This window comes from Schistocerca cancellata, chromosome 3, assembly GCF_023864275.1.
Source record: "Schistocerca cancellata isolate TAMUIC-IGC-003103 chromosome 3, iqSchCanc2.1, whole genome shotgun sequence".
Lineage (NCBI taxonomy): Eukaryota > Metazoa > Arthropoda > Insecta > Orthoptera > Acrididae > Schistocerca > Schistocerca cancellata.
This window is the reverse complement of record NC_064628.1, coordinates 288,071,986-288,087,641: the sequence shown is the minus strand read 5'-3', so window position 1 is coordinate 288,087,641 and position 15,656 is coordinate 288,071,986. Positions and strand designations below refer to the sequence as shown.

The following is a 15,656-nucleotide window of genomic DNA, read 5'->3' as shown; positions in this document are numbered from 1 at the left end:
CTTCAGCCTTAAGTAGAACAATATCAAGACAGATAGGTGATACAGACAAGACAGTAAAAACGGCGGGCAAAAAAAAAGGAGATACAATAAACATGAAGCCGTTCACGCTGGACGCGAAAAAACAGTAAACACTTGGTGACACGGCGCACAGAACACGGACGACGGCGACGGCACACGTGAACAGTTGATGCGTGACGTGGACAGAACACTAAACACAAATCGAGGCACACACACGACACACAGATGGCGATGATCTCCGGCGCGCGAAAGTCCACTGAGCGTGTACGAGTCCGGGGACCTGCCAAGAGTGGAGGAGGGGGAGGAGGAGGAGGAGGGGAATGGGAGAGGGGAGAGAGGAGATGCCATGGGTGGAGGAGAGAGGGGGAAGGAGGAAGGGGGAGGGGAAGCCCGGGGGAAGAGGGGAGGAGGTAGGGGGCGAGGAATGAGAAGGGAAGGGAAGGGAAGGGAGGGAGGGAGGGAGGGTGCCTAAAGGAAAGGACACAGGAGGTGGGGGGGGAAGGTCAAAGATGATAGGAGGGGTAGATGGAGGGGAGGAGGACATCATCAGGGAGGGGGAGCTGGCGGAAGCCACCTTGGGAGAGAGTAAGGAGGGTGGAGAGATGGAGACCAGGTGGGACGTGGGACGTGGGAATACAGGCGCGGCAGCGGGCGGGGGTGGGAGAGGAAAGGGGATACGAGTGGGTGAGGAGGATCAAGTTTACGGGCGGTGTACAGGATCCGTATCCTTTCAAGGAAAAGGAGGAGGTGGGGGAAGGGGATGAGATCATACAGGATCCGCGTGGGGGAGGGGAGACAGATGCGATAGGCAAGGCAGAGAGCATGGCGTTCAAGGATTTGGAGGGATTTATAAAAGGTAGGGGTGGCGGAGATCCAGGCTGGATGGGCGTAACAAAGGATAGAGCGGATGAGGGATTTATAGGTGTGGAGGATTGTGGAGGGGTCCAGACCCCACGTACGGCCGGAAAGGAGCTTGAGGAGATGAAGTCGGGAACGTGCCTTGGCTTGGATTGTCTGGAGATGGGGAGTCCAGGAGAGGCGACGGTCGAGGGTGACGCCAAGGTGCTTAAGGGTGGGAGTGAGGGCGATGGGACGGCCATAGACGGTGAGATAGAAATCAAGGAGGCGGAAGGAAGGGGTGGTTTTGCCTACAATGATCGCCTGGGTTTTGGAAGGATTGACCTTGAGCAACCACTGGTTACACCAAGCGGTGAACCGGTCAAGATGGGATTGGAAAAGGTGTTGGGAGCGTTGCAGGGTGGGGGCAAGGGCAAGGAAGGCGGTGTCATCGGCAAACTGGAGGAGGTGGACGGGGGGTGACGGCGGCGGCGGCATGTCCGCCGTGTACAAAAGATACAGAAGGGGGGAGAGGACGGAGTCTTGGGGCACACCGGCGGAGGGGAAAAAGGTGTAGGAATCTGTGTTATGGATGGTGACATAGGAAGGACGGCGGGTGAGAAAGGAACCGATCAGACGGACGTAGTTAATGGGAAGGGCGAAGGTTTGCAGCTTGAAGAGGAGGCCGGAATGCCATACGCGGTCATAGCCACGTTCGAGGTCCAGGGAGAGGAAGATTGCGGAGCGACGGGAATTAAGCTGTTCGGAAAGGAGATGAGTGAGGTGAAGTAGAAGGTCGTTGGAAGAGAAGGACGGCCGAAAGCCACACTGGGTAACGGGAAGGAGGCGGTGCTGGCGGAGATGCTGGTGGATGCGTCGGGTCAGGATAGATTCCAGGACCTTGTTGAAGACCGAGGTAAGGCTGATGGGACGGTAGGAGGAGACGGCGGACGGCGGTTTGCCAGGTTTAAGGAACATGAGGATACGGGAGGTTTTCCACAGGTCGGGGTAGTAACCGGTGGACAGGACTACATTGTAGAGCCTGGCCAGGGTGGAGAGGAAAGAGACAGGAGCTTCACGAAGGTGACGGTAGGTGACACGATCGTGACCAGGAGCGGTGTTGCGTTTCGTGCGGAGTGTATCAATGAGATCCTGTGTAGTGATAGGGGCATTGAGTTTCGTGTGTGTAATGTTGTCCAAGTACTGGAAACCAGGAGCGAGGGGAGGGACAGAGGTGTCAGTTCGATCGCGGGTATCCGGGAAGAGGGAGTAATCGAACTGGGGATCCCGACTGGCGAGCTCATAGCGCCCCTTAAATGCACGTGAACGGGCAACCTTTCACCTTTCCCACCAGAGGGAGACACCAAAGCTGCGATTGCCACAGCGGCGCCACCGCTAGAAACGGAGAGCGACTGCTTCACACTACGCTCTCCGGCGCGCTCTTCAAAACGGCAGTTTTTACCACGGCTCAGGCCCCTCCCTGTTGCTCACTAAGATCTGTACGAGGAAGGGACAGAAAACAGATTGAGAAATCCGTTGTGGCAATGTTTTGTAAATCTTCACATTCCTCTTGAGGGCAGGACAGTGTCGAAACGACCGCCGCACCAAGGAAACAATATTTCCGGTTAACAGCTTGACAACCAAGCGAACTCAAGATACAAAGAGACTCCTAAAGTCACAACATTCCCAGTCGCGCTGTAGCAGAATAAAAGGCAAACGTATCTAGAAATGTATGAGAATTCTGCAATGAATAAAAAAAAATGTATGTACCTCGGTTTCCATGAGGAGTCAAATCCTGCCTCTTCCCACCCTTCTGGACGCCTATTCCATCATCTATACCAACGGCGGTACCGCTGCCTGGAGCGGGTGGCGTTTTGATTCATTTCTCGAGAGAGCAGTGGCAGCAGGGCTTGTAACGAAAATCGTGCGCTAAGGGATCGACAGGGGATGTTCAGTGTTTACTTCGATGATCCGTCTCTTAGTTACGAACAGACAGAAATGTACATTAGTTACTTAAATATTGGAACGTTAATACTTGACAGCAGAATCGAATGTAATTGATAAAATTGATATTTCAATATCAGTTAGTTTAAAAACGAGACCAGAACGTAGTGAAAAAGTAGCCCCTTACCCACAAATAGTCTACGATATCTTCAAATTAAGCTACACTACTGGCCATTAAAATGAAGAAATGCAGATGATAAACGGATATTCATTGGACAAATATATTATACTAGAAATGACATGTAATTACATTTTCAGGCAATTTGGGTGCATACATCCTGAGAAATCAGTACCCAGAACAACCACCTCTGGCCGTAATAACGGCCTTGATACGCCTGGGCATTGAGTCAAACAGAGCTTGGATGACGTGTCCAGGTACAGCTGCCCATGCAGCTTCAACACGATACCACAGTTCATCAAGAGTAGTGACGGGTGTGTTGTGACGAGCCAGTTGCACGGCCACCATTGACCAGACGTTTTCAATTGGTGAGAGATCTAGATAATGAGCTGGCCAGGGCAGCAGTCGAACATTTTCTGTATCCAGAAAGGCCCGTACAGGACCTGCAACACGCGGTCGTGCATTATCCTACTGAAATGTAGGGTTTCGCAGGGATCGAATGAAGGGTAGAGCCACGGGTCGTAATACATTTGAAATGTAACGTCCACTGTTCAAAGTGCCGTCAATGGGAACAAGAGGTGACCGAGTCGTGTAACCAATGGCACCCCATACCATCACGCCGGGTGATACGCCAGTATGGCGATGACGAATACACGCTTCCAATGTGCGTTCACCGCGATGACGCCAAACACGGTTGCGAACATCATGATGCTGCAAACAGAACCTGGATGCATCCGAAAAAATGACGTTTTGCCATTCGTGCACCCAGGTTCGTCGTTGAGTACACCATCGCAGGCGCTCCTCTCTGTGATGCAGCGTCAAGTGTAACCGCAGGCAGGGTCTCCGAGCTGATAGTCCATGCTGCTGCAAACGTCGTCGAACTGTTCGTGCAGATGGTTGTTGTCTTGCAAACGTTCCCATGTGATGACTCAGGGATCTAGACGTGGCTGCACGATCCGTTACCGCCATGTGGATAAGATGCCTGTCATCTCGACTGCTAGTGATACGAGGCCGTAGGGATCTAGCACGGCGTTCCGTATTATCCCCCTGAACCCACCGATTCCATATTCTGCTAACAGTCATTGGATCTCGACCAACGCAAGCAGCAATGTCGCCACACGATAAACCGCAATCAAGATAGGCTACAATCCGACCTTTATCAAAGTCGGAAACGTGATGGTACGCATTTCTCCTCCTTACACGAGGCATCACAACAACGTTTCACCAGACAAGCCGGTCAACTGCTGTTTGTGTATGAGAAATCGGTTGGAAACTTTCCTCATATCAACACGTTGTAGGTGTCGCCACTGGCGCCAACCTTGTGTAAATGGTCTGAAAAGCTAATCATTTGCATATCACAGCATCTTCTTCCTGTCGGTTAAATTTCGCGTCTGTAGTACGTCATCTTCGTGGTGTAGCAATTTTAATGGCCAGTAGTGTATAAGGCCCTACGGATTCAGCGTGCACTTTGGAAAAATTGCATCGTGAAATTTGTTAAGTAAATTTATTTTTTCCCGGTTTTAAACTCTAATAAGTCTATCATTTACGTTGGAACTTCTTTGAAATTACCATGGGACTGTGGGTCCACCTTGATTCAAAACATTTTTGTGGAATCTCCGCCCGAAAATAATTTCAGGGAAATATCACCACCATCAGTGAGTTTCATTATTCTAAAACATGCAAAATTAGCACCATTACAAAACATCGCGGTAAACATTATTACATGTATTCTGTTTGCTTCCCGACACTGCATTGTGTGAACAGTTTTATAATAAAACTTTCATTCATTTTGCATCAGGGTCAATGTGACTGTAATGAATAAACTATTCTTGAAATTACCGCAACAAGTCGCCTTTTGTTTCGTTTTTGAATTTTTTTTAGCTCATTACTGGTTTCGAACCGCCTAGCGATTCATCTCCAGGTGGTACATATTTATTGGTTGTCTGCAGCGGTGTGGGAGTCGTGTAGCAGTGGCAAGACGCATAAACGAAACATGTAAATACTGAGTGTGGCAAGAATTATTCACGTTATGAGATAGATTTTGTTGCGTTACTTACAGTTGTTAGTATCCGTTGGTTGGTTATTGCTGCACACAGTATTCTGGAAAACAAATTGAAGAAATGTTTTCCAGAATACTTTGTGCACCAACAACCAACGAATCGATACTAATAACTGTTAGTAACACAAGAAAATCTATCACATGTTATTGAAGTTGTGGTCTTCAGTCCTGAGACTGGTTTGATGCAGCTCTCCATGCTACTCTATCCTATGCAAGCTGCTACATCTCCCAGCACCCACTGCAACCTACATTCTTCTGAATCTCTTGGTCTCCCTCTACGATTTTTACCCTCCACGCTGCCCTCCAATACTAAATTGGTGATCCCTTGATGCCTCAGAACATGTCCTACAGGTTCTTCTAGTCAAGTTGCGCCACAAACTACTCTTCTCCCCAATCCTACTCAATACCTGCTCATTAGTTATGTGATCTACCCATCTAATCTTCAGCATTCTTCTGTAGCACCACATTTCTAAAGCTTCTATTCTCTTCTTGTCCAAACTATTTATCGTCCAAGTTTCACTTCCATACATGGCCACACTCCATACAAATATTTTCAAAAATGACTTCCTGACACTTAAATCTATACACGATGTTAACAAATTTCTCTTCTTCAGAAACGCTTTCCTTGCCATTGCCAGTCTACATTTTATATCCTCTCTACTTCGACCATCATCTGTTATTTTGCTCCCAAAATAGCAAACCTCCTTTACTACTTTAAGTGTCTCATTTCCTAATCTAATTCCCTCAGCATCACCCGACTTCATTCGACTACATTCCATTATTCTCATTTTGCTTCTGTTGATGTTCATCTTATATCCTCCTTTCAAGACACTATCCACTCCTTTCAACTGCTCTTCCAAGTCCTCTGCTGTCTCTGACAGACTTACAATGTCATCGGCAAACCTCAAAGTTTTTATTACTTCTCCATGGATTTTAATACCTACGCCGAATTTTTCTTTTGTTTCCTTCACTGCTTGCTCAATATAAAGATTGAATAACATCGGGGATAGGCTACAACCCTGTCTCACTCCCTTGCCAACCACTGCTTCCCTTTCATGTCCCTCGACTCTTATAACTGCCATCTGGCTTCTGTACAAATTGTAAATAGCCTTTCGCTCCCTGTATTCTACCCCTGCCACCTTCAGAATTTGAAAGAGAGTATTCCAGTCAACATTGTCAAACGCTTTCTCTAAGTCTACAAATGCTAGAAACGTAGGTTTGCCTTTCCTTAATCTAGCTTCTAAGGTAAGTCGTAGAGTCAGTACTGCCTCACGTGTTCCAACATTTCTACGGAATCCAAACTGATCTTCCCCGAGGTCGGCTTCTACCAGTTTTTCCATTCGTCTGTAAAGAATTTGCGTTAGTATTTTACAGCTGTGGCTTATTAAACTGATAGCTCGGTAATTTTCACATCTGTCAACACCTGATTTCTTTGGGATTGGTATTATTATATTCTTCTTGAAGTCTGAGGGTATTTCGCCTGTCTCATACATCCTGCTCACCAAATGGTAGAGTTTTGTCAGGACTGGCTCTCCCAAGGCCGTCAGTAGCTCTAATGGAATTTTGCCTGCTCTCGGGGCCTTGTTTCGACTCAGATCTTTCAGTGCTCTGTCAAAGTCTTCATGCAGTATCATATCTCCCATTTCATCTTCATCTGCATCCTCTTCCATTTCCATAATATTGTCCTCAAGTACATCGCCCTTGTATAGACCCTCTATATACTCCTTCCACCTTTCTGCTTTCCCTTCTTTGCTTAGAACTGGGTTTCCATTTGGGCTCTTGATATTCATGGAAGTGGTTCTCTTTTCTCCAAAGGTCTCTTTAATTTTCCTGTAGGCAGTATCTATCTTACCCCTAGTGAGATAAGCCTCTACATCCTTACATTTGTCCTCTAGCCTTCCCTGCTTAGCCATTTTGCACTTCCTGTCAATCTCATTTTTGAGACGTTTGTATTCCTTTTTGTCTGATTCATTTACTGCATTTTTAAATTTTGTCCTTTCATCACTTAAATTCAATATTTCTTCTGTTACCCAAGGAGTTCTACTAGCCCTTGTCTTTTTACCTACTTGATCCTCTGCTGCCTTCACTACTTTATCCCTCAAAGCTACCCATTCTTCTTCTACTGTATTTCTTTCCCCCATTCCTGTCAATTGTTCCGTTATGCTCTCCCTGAAACTCTGTATAACCTCTGGTTTAGTCAGTTTATCCAGGTCCCATCTCCTTAAATTCCCACCTTTTTGCAGTTTCTTCAGTTTTAATCTGTCTCATATCGTGAATCACACTTGATACTTAACATGTTTTGTTTATACGTCCACAGCTATATGACTCCCACACTGCTGCAGACTACCAATAAATATGTACCACCTAAATATGAACCGCTAGACGGTTCGAAACCGGTAATGGGATAATAAAAATTCAAAAACGAAACAAAAGGTGACTGGCTGCTATAATTTCAAGAAATCTTTAAGTTTTATAATATCTTTTTAATCTGAGACACCGTAATTTCTAAATTTGTTGTCTTTTTTTTTTTGGCATACAGCATGTCATCTGCAACGTTATGAGCGGATGCTATTAACAAATGTAAACTTTCATACGTCAGCGTTATACTACTAGGAACTGCAGTAGTGTTGTGAATGCGATTTTTGTGGGTTTTAGGTTGTAAGGTAATCTGTCATTACTCACGGGACGTTACAATCTCGTGCTCACGAAAACCGTATTCACAACGCTACCACAATTCCCAATGATATAACAGTGACGTTTGCAAGTTCGTATGTCCACATATGTTAACAGCAGCCGCTCATACCGTTGCATATGACATGCTGAAAGCCGTAGAAACGACAACAAACTTAGAAATCACGCAGTGTCTCAGAATTAAAAAGGTATTATAAAAGTATTCACATATACAGTACAGTATATGGAACCAAATAGTGCACATTTAATAACGTTTTCGTAATGTTTTGTAACGATGCTAATTTTGCTTGTTTTCGAATAAAGAAACCCAATGACAATGGCGATATTTCCCTGAAACCAGTTTGTGGAAGAAATTAAACAAAAGTGTTTTGCATCGAGGTGGACCCACATCCCCCCATTGCTTTACGTCGACGCAGACCATACAAATTTTTCCAAGTAACACTGATTATTCCTTTGAATTTATTAAAACAATGTATCTTGGACGTAATTAATATTATCATTTGATAATATAAAGTTACTATTTTTGCAGCTGTGATAACGGCAACACATTTAATACAGTAAGGTTTGTATACAAAGATAAACTTGAGCTGAGGCAGCGTTATTTCAACATCCTCGGCGACAAACTCAAGCTCTTTCTTTTACGTGTGTGTTATGAGTATGCCATAGACGCTGCCCTCTTCCAAAATGACAAACAGCCTGGTTCACATAGCTGCACCCATACGTTACTGTTTTGATACAACACTATCGCATCTCAGCTGTCCCCCTAAATCAGCCGATCACCCACCGAAGAAGTCTGCAAATGTTTGGAACAGCAGATGAAACATAGCGTACACATCCACGAAATTTGTTGTGGATTCTCTTCCTCGCTGAGTTGAGGCCATTATCAAGGCAAGAGGTGCTATCATCGTTACTGATGTAACGTATCCTAGGGTCGACTAAGTTTTTCATTCTGCACGCTTATCATCACCGTTTGTGTGCCCAGCAGCTAATTTTTCACTTTGCTGTGATACTTTTCTTTTGTTTCATATTTTACATCTAGCAACATCTTTTATGTATTCTGTTAGTGCATGGAGGGCACTTTTGACCTCTACAAACTTTGGATCAGTTAAAATCCGTATAAAAATTTTATTTTTTAAAAATATTTATGAACTCCTTTTAAAATATTTTAATTCTATTGAATTCCACATCAGTGTTTCATGCTGTATTAAGCAGCGTTTTTATGAATATCGTCAGTCCGTTCTCTCCAGATAGAGGACATTTTTCAGTGCCGTAGGCGCTGCACCAATCAGGTTTCTTAAAAATGCTAATAACCTGCAGCGAGTTATGACAGTGAACTTTCAGTTCATATACAACAGGTTGCTGTATAACTGCAACAAATGGTATCTTGCTCAGTTGTTGTACTGTAACTTATTTCCTAAGAAGTTTGACGTTTCCCAAACATAATTCTTAAGTCATCTACAATGTGAACCATTTGTAATTCGAATGTTTTCTAATAGATATGAGCATGGGCATCTGGCTCGAAACCGGTCAAGTGGAAGAAAAGAAAAGCGACCTGAAGCATGAAAATGAATGATTTTAGGGTTCTGTGCCTCAGTACGTGAAAACTGTAACATTATACACTACTGGCCATTAAAATTGCTACACCACGAAGATAACGTGCTACAGGCGCGAAATTTAACCGACAGGAAGAAGATGCTGTGATATGCAAATGATTAGCTTTTCAGACCATTCACACAAGGTTGGCGCCGGTGGCGACACCTACAACGTGCTGACATGAGGAAAGTTTCCAACCGATTTCTCATACACAAACAGCAGTTGCCTGGTGAAACGTTGTTGTGATGCCTCGTGTAAGGAGGAGAAATGCGTACCATTACGTTTCCGACTTTGATAAAGGTCGGATTGTAGCCTGCGGTTTATCGTATCGCGACATTGCTGCTCGCATTGGTCGAGATCCAATGACTGTTAGCAGAATATGGAATCGGTGGGTTCAGGAGGGTAATACGGAACGCCATCCTGGATCCCAACGGCCTCATATCACTAGCAGTCGAGATGACAGGCATCTTATCCGCATCGCTGTAACGGATCGTGCAGCCACGTCTCGATCCCTGAGTCAGCAGATAGGGACGTTTGCAAGACAACAACAATCTGCACGAACAGTTCGCCGACGTTTGTAGCAGCATGGACTATCAGCACGGAGACCATGGCTGCGGTGTCCCTTGACGCTGCATCACAGACAGGAGCGCCTGTGATGGTGTACTCAACGACGAACCTGGGTGCACGAATGGCAAAACGTCATTTTTTCGGATGAATACAGTTTCTGTTTACAGCATCATGATGGTCGCATCCGTGTTTGGCGTCATCGCGGTGAACGCACATTGGAAGCGTGTATTCGTCATCTTCATACTGGCGTATCACCCGTCGTGATGGTATGGAGTGCCATTGGTTACACGCCTCGGTCACCTCTTCTTTGCATTGACGGCACTTTTAACAGTGGACGTTACATTTCAGATGTGTTACGACCCGTGGCTCTACCCTTCATTCGATCCCTGCGAAACCCTACATTTCAGCAGGACAATGCACGAACGCGTGTTGCAGGTCCTGTACGGGCCTTTCTGGATACAGAAAATGTTCGACTGCTGCACTGTCCAGCACATTTTGCAGATCTCTCACCAATTGAAAACGTCTGGACAGTGGTGGCTGAGCAACTGGCTCGTCACAATACGTCAGTCACTACGCTTGATGATCTGTGGTATCGTGTTGAAGCTGCATGGGCAGCTGTACCTGTAGATGCCATCCAAGCTCTGTTTGTCTCAATGCCCAGGCGTATCAAGGCCGTTATTACGGCTAGAGGTGGTTGTTCTGGGTACTGATTTCTCATGATGTATGCACCCAAATTGCGTAAAAATGTAATCACACATCAGTTCTAGTATAATATATTTGTCCAATGAGTACCCGTTTATCATCTGCATTTCTTCTTGGTGTAGCAATTTTAATGGCCAGTAGTGTATGATTGCTACGTTGTCCGTCTGTCTGTCTATCTGATTGTTAAGAATCTTTTTTCTCAAGGACGAGTAGACGTATGAAGCTCAAATTTATGTCACATACGGATAAGGTCTATGGTCCCTTGATGGTGTAAAATTTTTAAGCTTCTTAGTCATTGCAATCAAAAGATTCGGTCACTTCTGTCACATAATTTGATGCTCGCAAACTCACTCATCAAAACCTATAGGGTACTGAAACGTCCCCTTAGAAGAATTAATGAATTACTGTGCTGATAAATCTCTTCATTATTTGATTTTCAAACAGCTGAGCAGAACTGAACATGCTCAGACATTTCGCTCTTTACCTATTCACTACACTAAACTGACACACAATATTCTTTTAGCGCAACGCAATCTGACTTTCAAAAATCCCTACAAAAGAATGGCCCTGACTAACATTAACCTATACGTTTCACAAATCACTTCCCTCACAAAAATCTTCGTTACTCGAACTATTGCAATACAGCGAGCGTCTCTACTGCCAGCTAAATAAAAAAGATTCAAACTACTGAAGGCACTAACTACTGATAGGCACAGTTAGCAAAAGAAAGATTTTGATAGAGAACAAACAATGTATTTACCTTAATATTGTTCAAAAGTCATATTATATATATCAGTTCATGACATCCAGTCTTACAAATGTACTGTCTCTGGTGGACACACGTCCAGATCATCCGCTCTCAAAAATCCGCCATATCACTTCCCCACATCCACCACTGCTGTTAACAGTCAACTGCCCAACACTACAGTGGCGAGTATTACAACAATGCCAACCAGCCACAGACGGCACACAGCACAGACAGTGATTTTCATACAGAGCGCTACGTGGCGTTACCAATATAAAAACCTAAACAGCCTACTTATAGTACTTTCCCTTGAACGTAGACTCATGAAATTTAACAAGAAGCAAGATTTCACAGTAGAATTAAAGTAAAGAAAATGTGGAAATTGTTAAATTGTAATTATATCACATAAAAATGCCTTTTTGCCATTAGAATATACAATGCATTCCTCATTCGTCGAAAACTTAATAGACAACTATTAGTACATGCAAACATAAAATGTAAGTTGCAGTCAGATTCTAGTAAATAAATAAAAATAATTTTACTAAATCTTCTATATCAACATATATGAAGTCCTCTGCTCGTTTCTTTTTGTATGTCCAGTCTAGTCTGAGGAACTACTGCAGAGATGAAACTTCATGTCAGATTAAAACTGTGTGCCGGACCGAGACTCGAACTCGGGGCCTTTGCCTTTCGTGGGCAAGTGCTCTGCCAACTGAGCTACCCAAGCACGTCTCAGGCCCCCTCCTCACAGCTTTACTTCTGCCAGTACCTTGTCTCCCACCTTCCAAACTTTACAGAAGCTCTCCTTAAAAACCTTGCAGAACTAGCGCTCCGGGACGGGGCGTGAGTCGTGCTTGGGTAGCTCCGTTGGTAGAGCACTTGCCCGCGAAAGGCAAAGATACCGAGTTCGAGTCACGGTCCAGACACAGTTTTAATCGGCCAGGAAGTTTCATATCAGCGCACACGCCGCTGGAGAGTGAAAATCTCATTCTACTGCAGAGATCTTGATACGGTCTTGGAATTCCATGGACCGATATCTTACCAGTATCCATATGGAAAACAGGCAAAAATCGTTGAGATACTCGATTTCCAGGATGGGTGAACTATACGTATGAGTTTGCAAGAAACCGTCAGCGTGCTAGTCCTACTCGCATTCGGCCAATTTTTGAATCTTTTTAGAGTTGCTTGAAAGATAGAAGAAGAGTTTTGCTTGCGTGTTAACTGCGGACTGTTGCAGGAGACGGTGGTGGCGACGGACGGGGTGGCTGTGGTGGTGGACGGCCGGGAGCTGCTGGAGGCGGTGGGGGCGGCGGCGGCGGCGGCGCCCGGCGGGGGCGGAGGCCTGCAGCTGGCGCTGCTGCTGCCACAGCAGGTGCTGGCCGAGCGCCGCGACGCCGCCACGCAGACCACCGCCGCCGGACGCGCCTCGGACAAGAAGTGCGTCGCCCTAATGGAACTCTGTTCACTAAACACGTTCACATTTTGTACTTGAAAGGTATTCGCAGTTCCGAATACGACCAGCCATCAGCTGTATTAGGGAATGACGCCAGTGAAAATTTGCGCAGGACCAGGACTCGAACCCGGATTTCCCGCTTTACGCGAGTCATCGCCCCAACCGCTTTGTCCACCCGTGCACGTCTCACGGTCAGACCCAAACTTCCATATGTCGTCGTTCCTGCCTCACAAACTGTACTCGTACATACACGAGGTGCGTTTTTTAAGTAAGTACCGTTTTGAAATTACAAAAAGACGTGCTACGATATCTCAATAATTTTATTTTTACATGAAAGCCTGTACCTTAATCTACGCACTGACGCCATTACAGTCTGATTCTTCCTTGTTTAAGTTGTGTACTTGAAAGGTGGCATCATTTTGAGCAACATTACAACTACCACTCCGGAAAGAAGACCCAAAAATGGTTCAAATGGCTCTGAGCACTATGAGACTTAACATCTATGGTCATCAGTCCCATAGAACGTAGAACTACTTAAATCTAACTAACCTAAGGACAGCACACAACACCCAGTCATCACGAGGCAGAGAAAATCCCTGACCCCGCCGGGAATCGAACCCGGGAACCCGGGCGTGGGAAGCGAGAGCGCTACCGCACGACCACGAGCTGCGGACGAAAGAAGACCCTTTAATAGTATAAACATCGAGACAGGAAACCATTAATGATACTGACATCGGCTAGGGATCTTAATTTGTAGCAGAATATCTGCACATTGAGCGATAGTGAAGCGGACGGAGAAAGGAGGCTGGCAGGGGAACGGGAAAGGCACAAGCGTGGCAGGCAGGCCTGAGAGCTGAAGACAATAGCGCTCGTAAGCTTCTGGAAACTCCAGGCGGGTGGACCGCGGCTAAGAGGGAGCCACGTGGCCGAGGACTAGGAGAAGACACAGGGGCTCGCTCACAAAACGCGTGGGGACTTGTAGGTGGTTTTCCCAACGGCTGGAGCGGAAGCTTCTGGAACAGTCTGGAAGCTTCTAGAAGCTTCGGTCGGTTGCAAAAATGAGATTGGTCGGCGCTCGGAAACGAACGCCTTCCAGCAACTTGATTGGCCACACACATTAAAAGGGGGAAGAAAAAAGAACAGGAGCTACGAAAAAGCGTAGCGACTGAGAAACACTTGTTCCTGGGGCGTCGAGGAGTGAGGTTGGTCCTGGCGGGGTGTGCGACCTCGTTACTGGGACAGAGTACTTGTAGCGAGAGCCTGAGGATCGTCTGGTGTTCCACGGCAGCCGTGGAGGTGCCCACGGAAGCTTTTGGTGAAGTAGAATTTACGTTATCTCGCTGAGCCGAGAACCTTTTCAGCGATAAGCGTTAGATCACAGTAGTGGTCGTGCATTCGCAACGGCGGTTAGGGAAGTAAAGTAAATTGCTGATCACGTGTCTTTTTCGTTCAATGCTGAGGCTTCACGTTGCTAGTCGCGAGTGTAGTTCTAAATATAATTGCAATTGCCATAGCTGATGTCAGTATTCCGTTCTTGAATTTACGACCGTGAATATATCACAGGACAGTGCCAGACAGAGCGATTACCAAATGTGAGTAGGCAGAACTATAATGTTGCTCGTACTGTGTAATCTTGAATAGAGTGAATTGCAGAAGAGTAAAGAATTTAACACTACTGAGTGTTTCATTTCATAGCTAGTACTTTCCTTTGTCATTTTATTATCTACTTATTTGTGTATTTCATGTTTGCAACCACCTGCTGGAGGCAGTGTTTGTAGGTCAGCACATTTGAACATTCTAGCGTATACTGAGGATATAGTTAGAAACCAACCAGATTTGCATACTAGTTGATGTCACATATAGAGCAAAGGATAAGCTTACCCTTCTGGAGAGCGTATAAGTGTCAGGGCGACAAATTAGCGTTATAAAATCCGTTGTGCAAAATTTTTCACTTATACGTTCGGCTCGCAGGCTTAACCATCAGCAGAAAAGAGAAAAACAGAAGCGGTAGCTTACATACTGAGTGTTTAAAATGCCTCCGATAATCGTGAGTCCCACCGACTGTGAAGTACGGGCTGTTATAAGATTTCTTAGTGCTAAAGGCCTAAAAGCAATCGATATTCATCGTGAGATCTGTGCAGTTTACGGAGAAAACATTATGAGTGATGGAATGGTAAGAAAGTGGGTGAGAGCATTTAAAGATGGCCGCACAAATGTGCATGATGAACAACAGAGTGGCCATCCTTCGCTCGTTAATGAAAGTTTCGCGCAGGAAGTGGACAATAAGGTGAGAGAAAGCAGACGCATTACGATTTCCTCCTTGCGGGATGACTTTCCTAATGTTTCTCGTAGTGTTTTGTGTGGCATTGTGACCGAGCACTTGAACTGGTGAAAATTGTGCGCACGTTGGGTATCGAAAATGTTGACGGATGTGCGCAAAACCAAACGTTTAGAGAGTGCATTGACTTTCCTTCAGAGGTACCACAACGACGGCGATGATTTCTTAAGCCAAATTGTTACGGGCGATGAAACATGGGTGGCCTACGTCACACCATAATCAAAGCAACAGTCAATGGAAATTGAGCAAGGGCATCGTTTTGCTGCAAGACAATTCCCGTCCGCATGTGGCGAATCAGACCAAAGATCTCATCACATCTTTTCGATGGGAAACTCTAGATCATGCTCCGTACAGCCCCGATTTTGCGCCCAGTGACTACCATCTGTTCCTGCACTTGAAGTAACACCTGGGCGGTCAGCGTCTTCAAGACGATGACGAAGTCAAAACAGTGGAGATGCAGTGGTTGACAAGTCAGGCGGCTCATTTCTGTGAGGAGGGTATTCAAAAACTGGTACAATGTTATGACAAGTG

General features: G+C 45.5%; 1 protein-coding gene across 1 annotated transcript in view; it reads left to right on the top strand.

Moving 5' to 3' along the window:
* Positions 1–15,656, top strand: part of LOC126176275 (uncharacterized) — a 121,425-nt gene that overhangs the window by 66,642 nt on the left and 39,127 nt on the right. Inside the window, exon 6 of the mRNA XM_049923424.1 lies at positions 12,707–12,771. Coding sequence (XP_049779381.1) covers positions 12,707–12,771 — 65 coding nt within the window. The remainder of the gene's footprint in view (positions 1–12,706; positions 12,772–15,656) is intronic.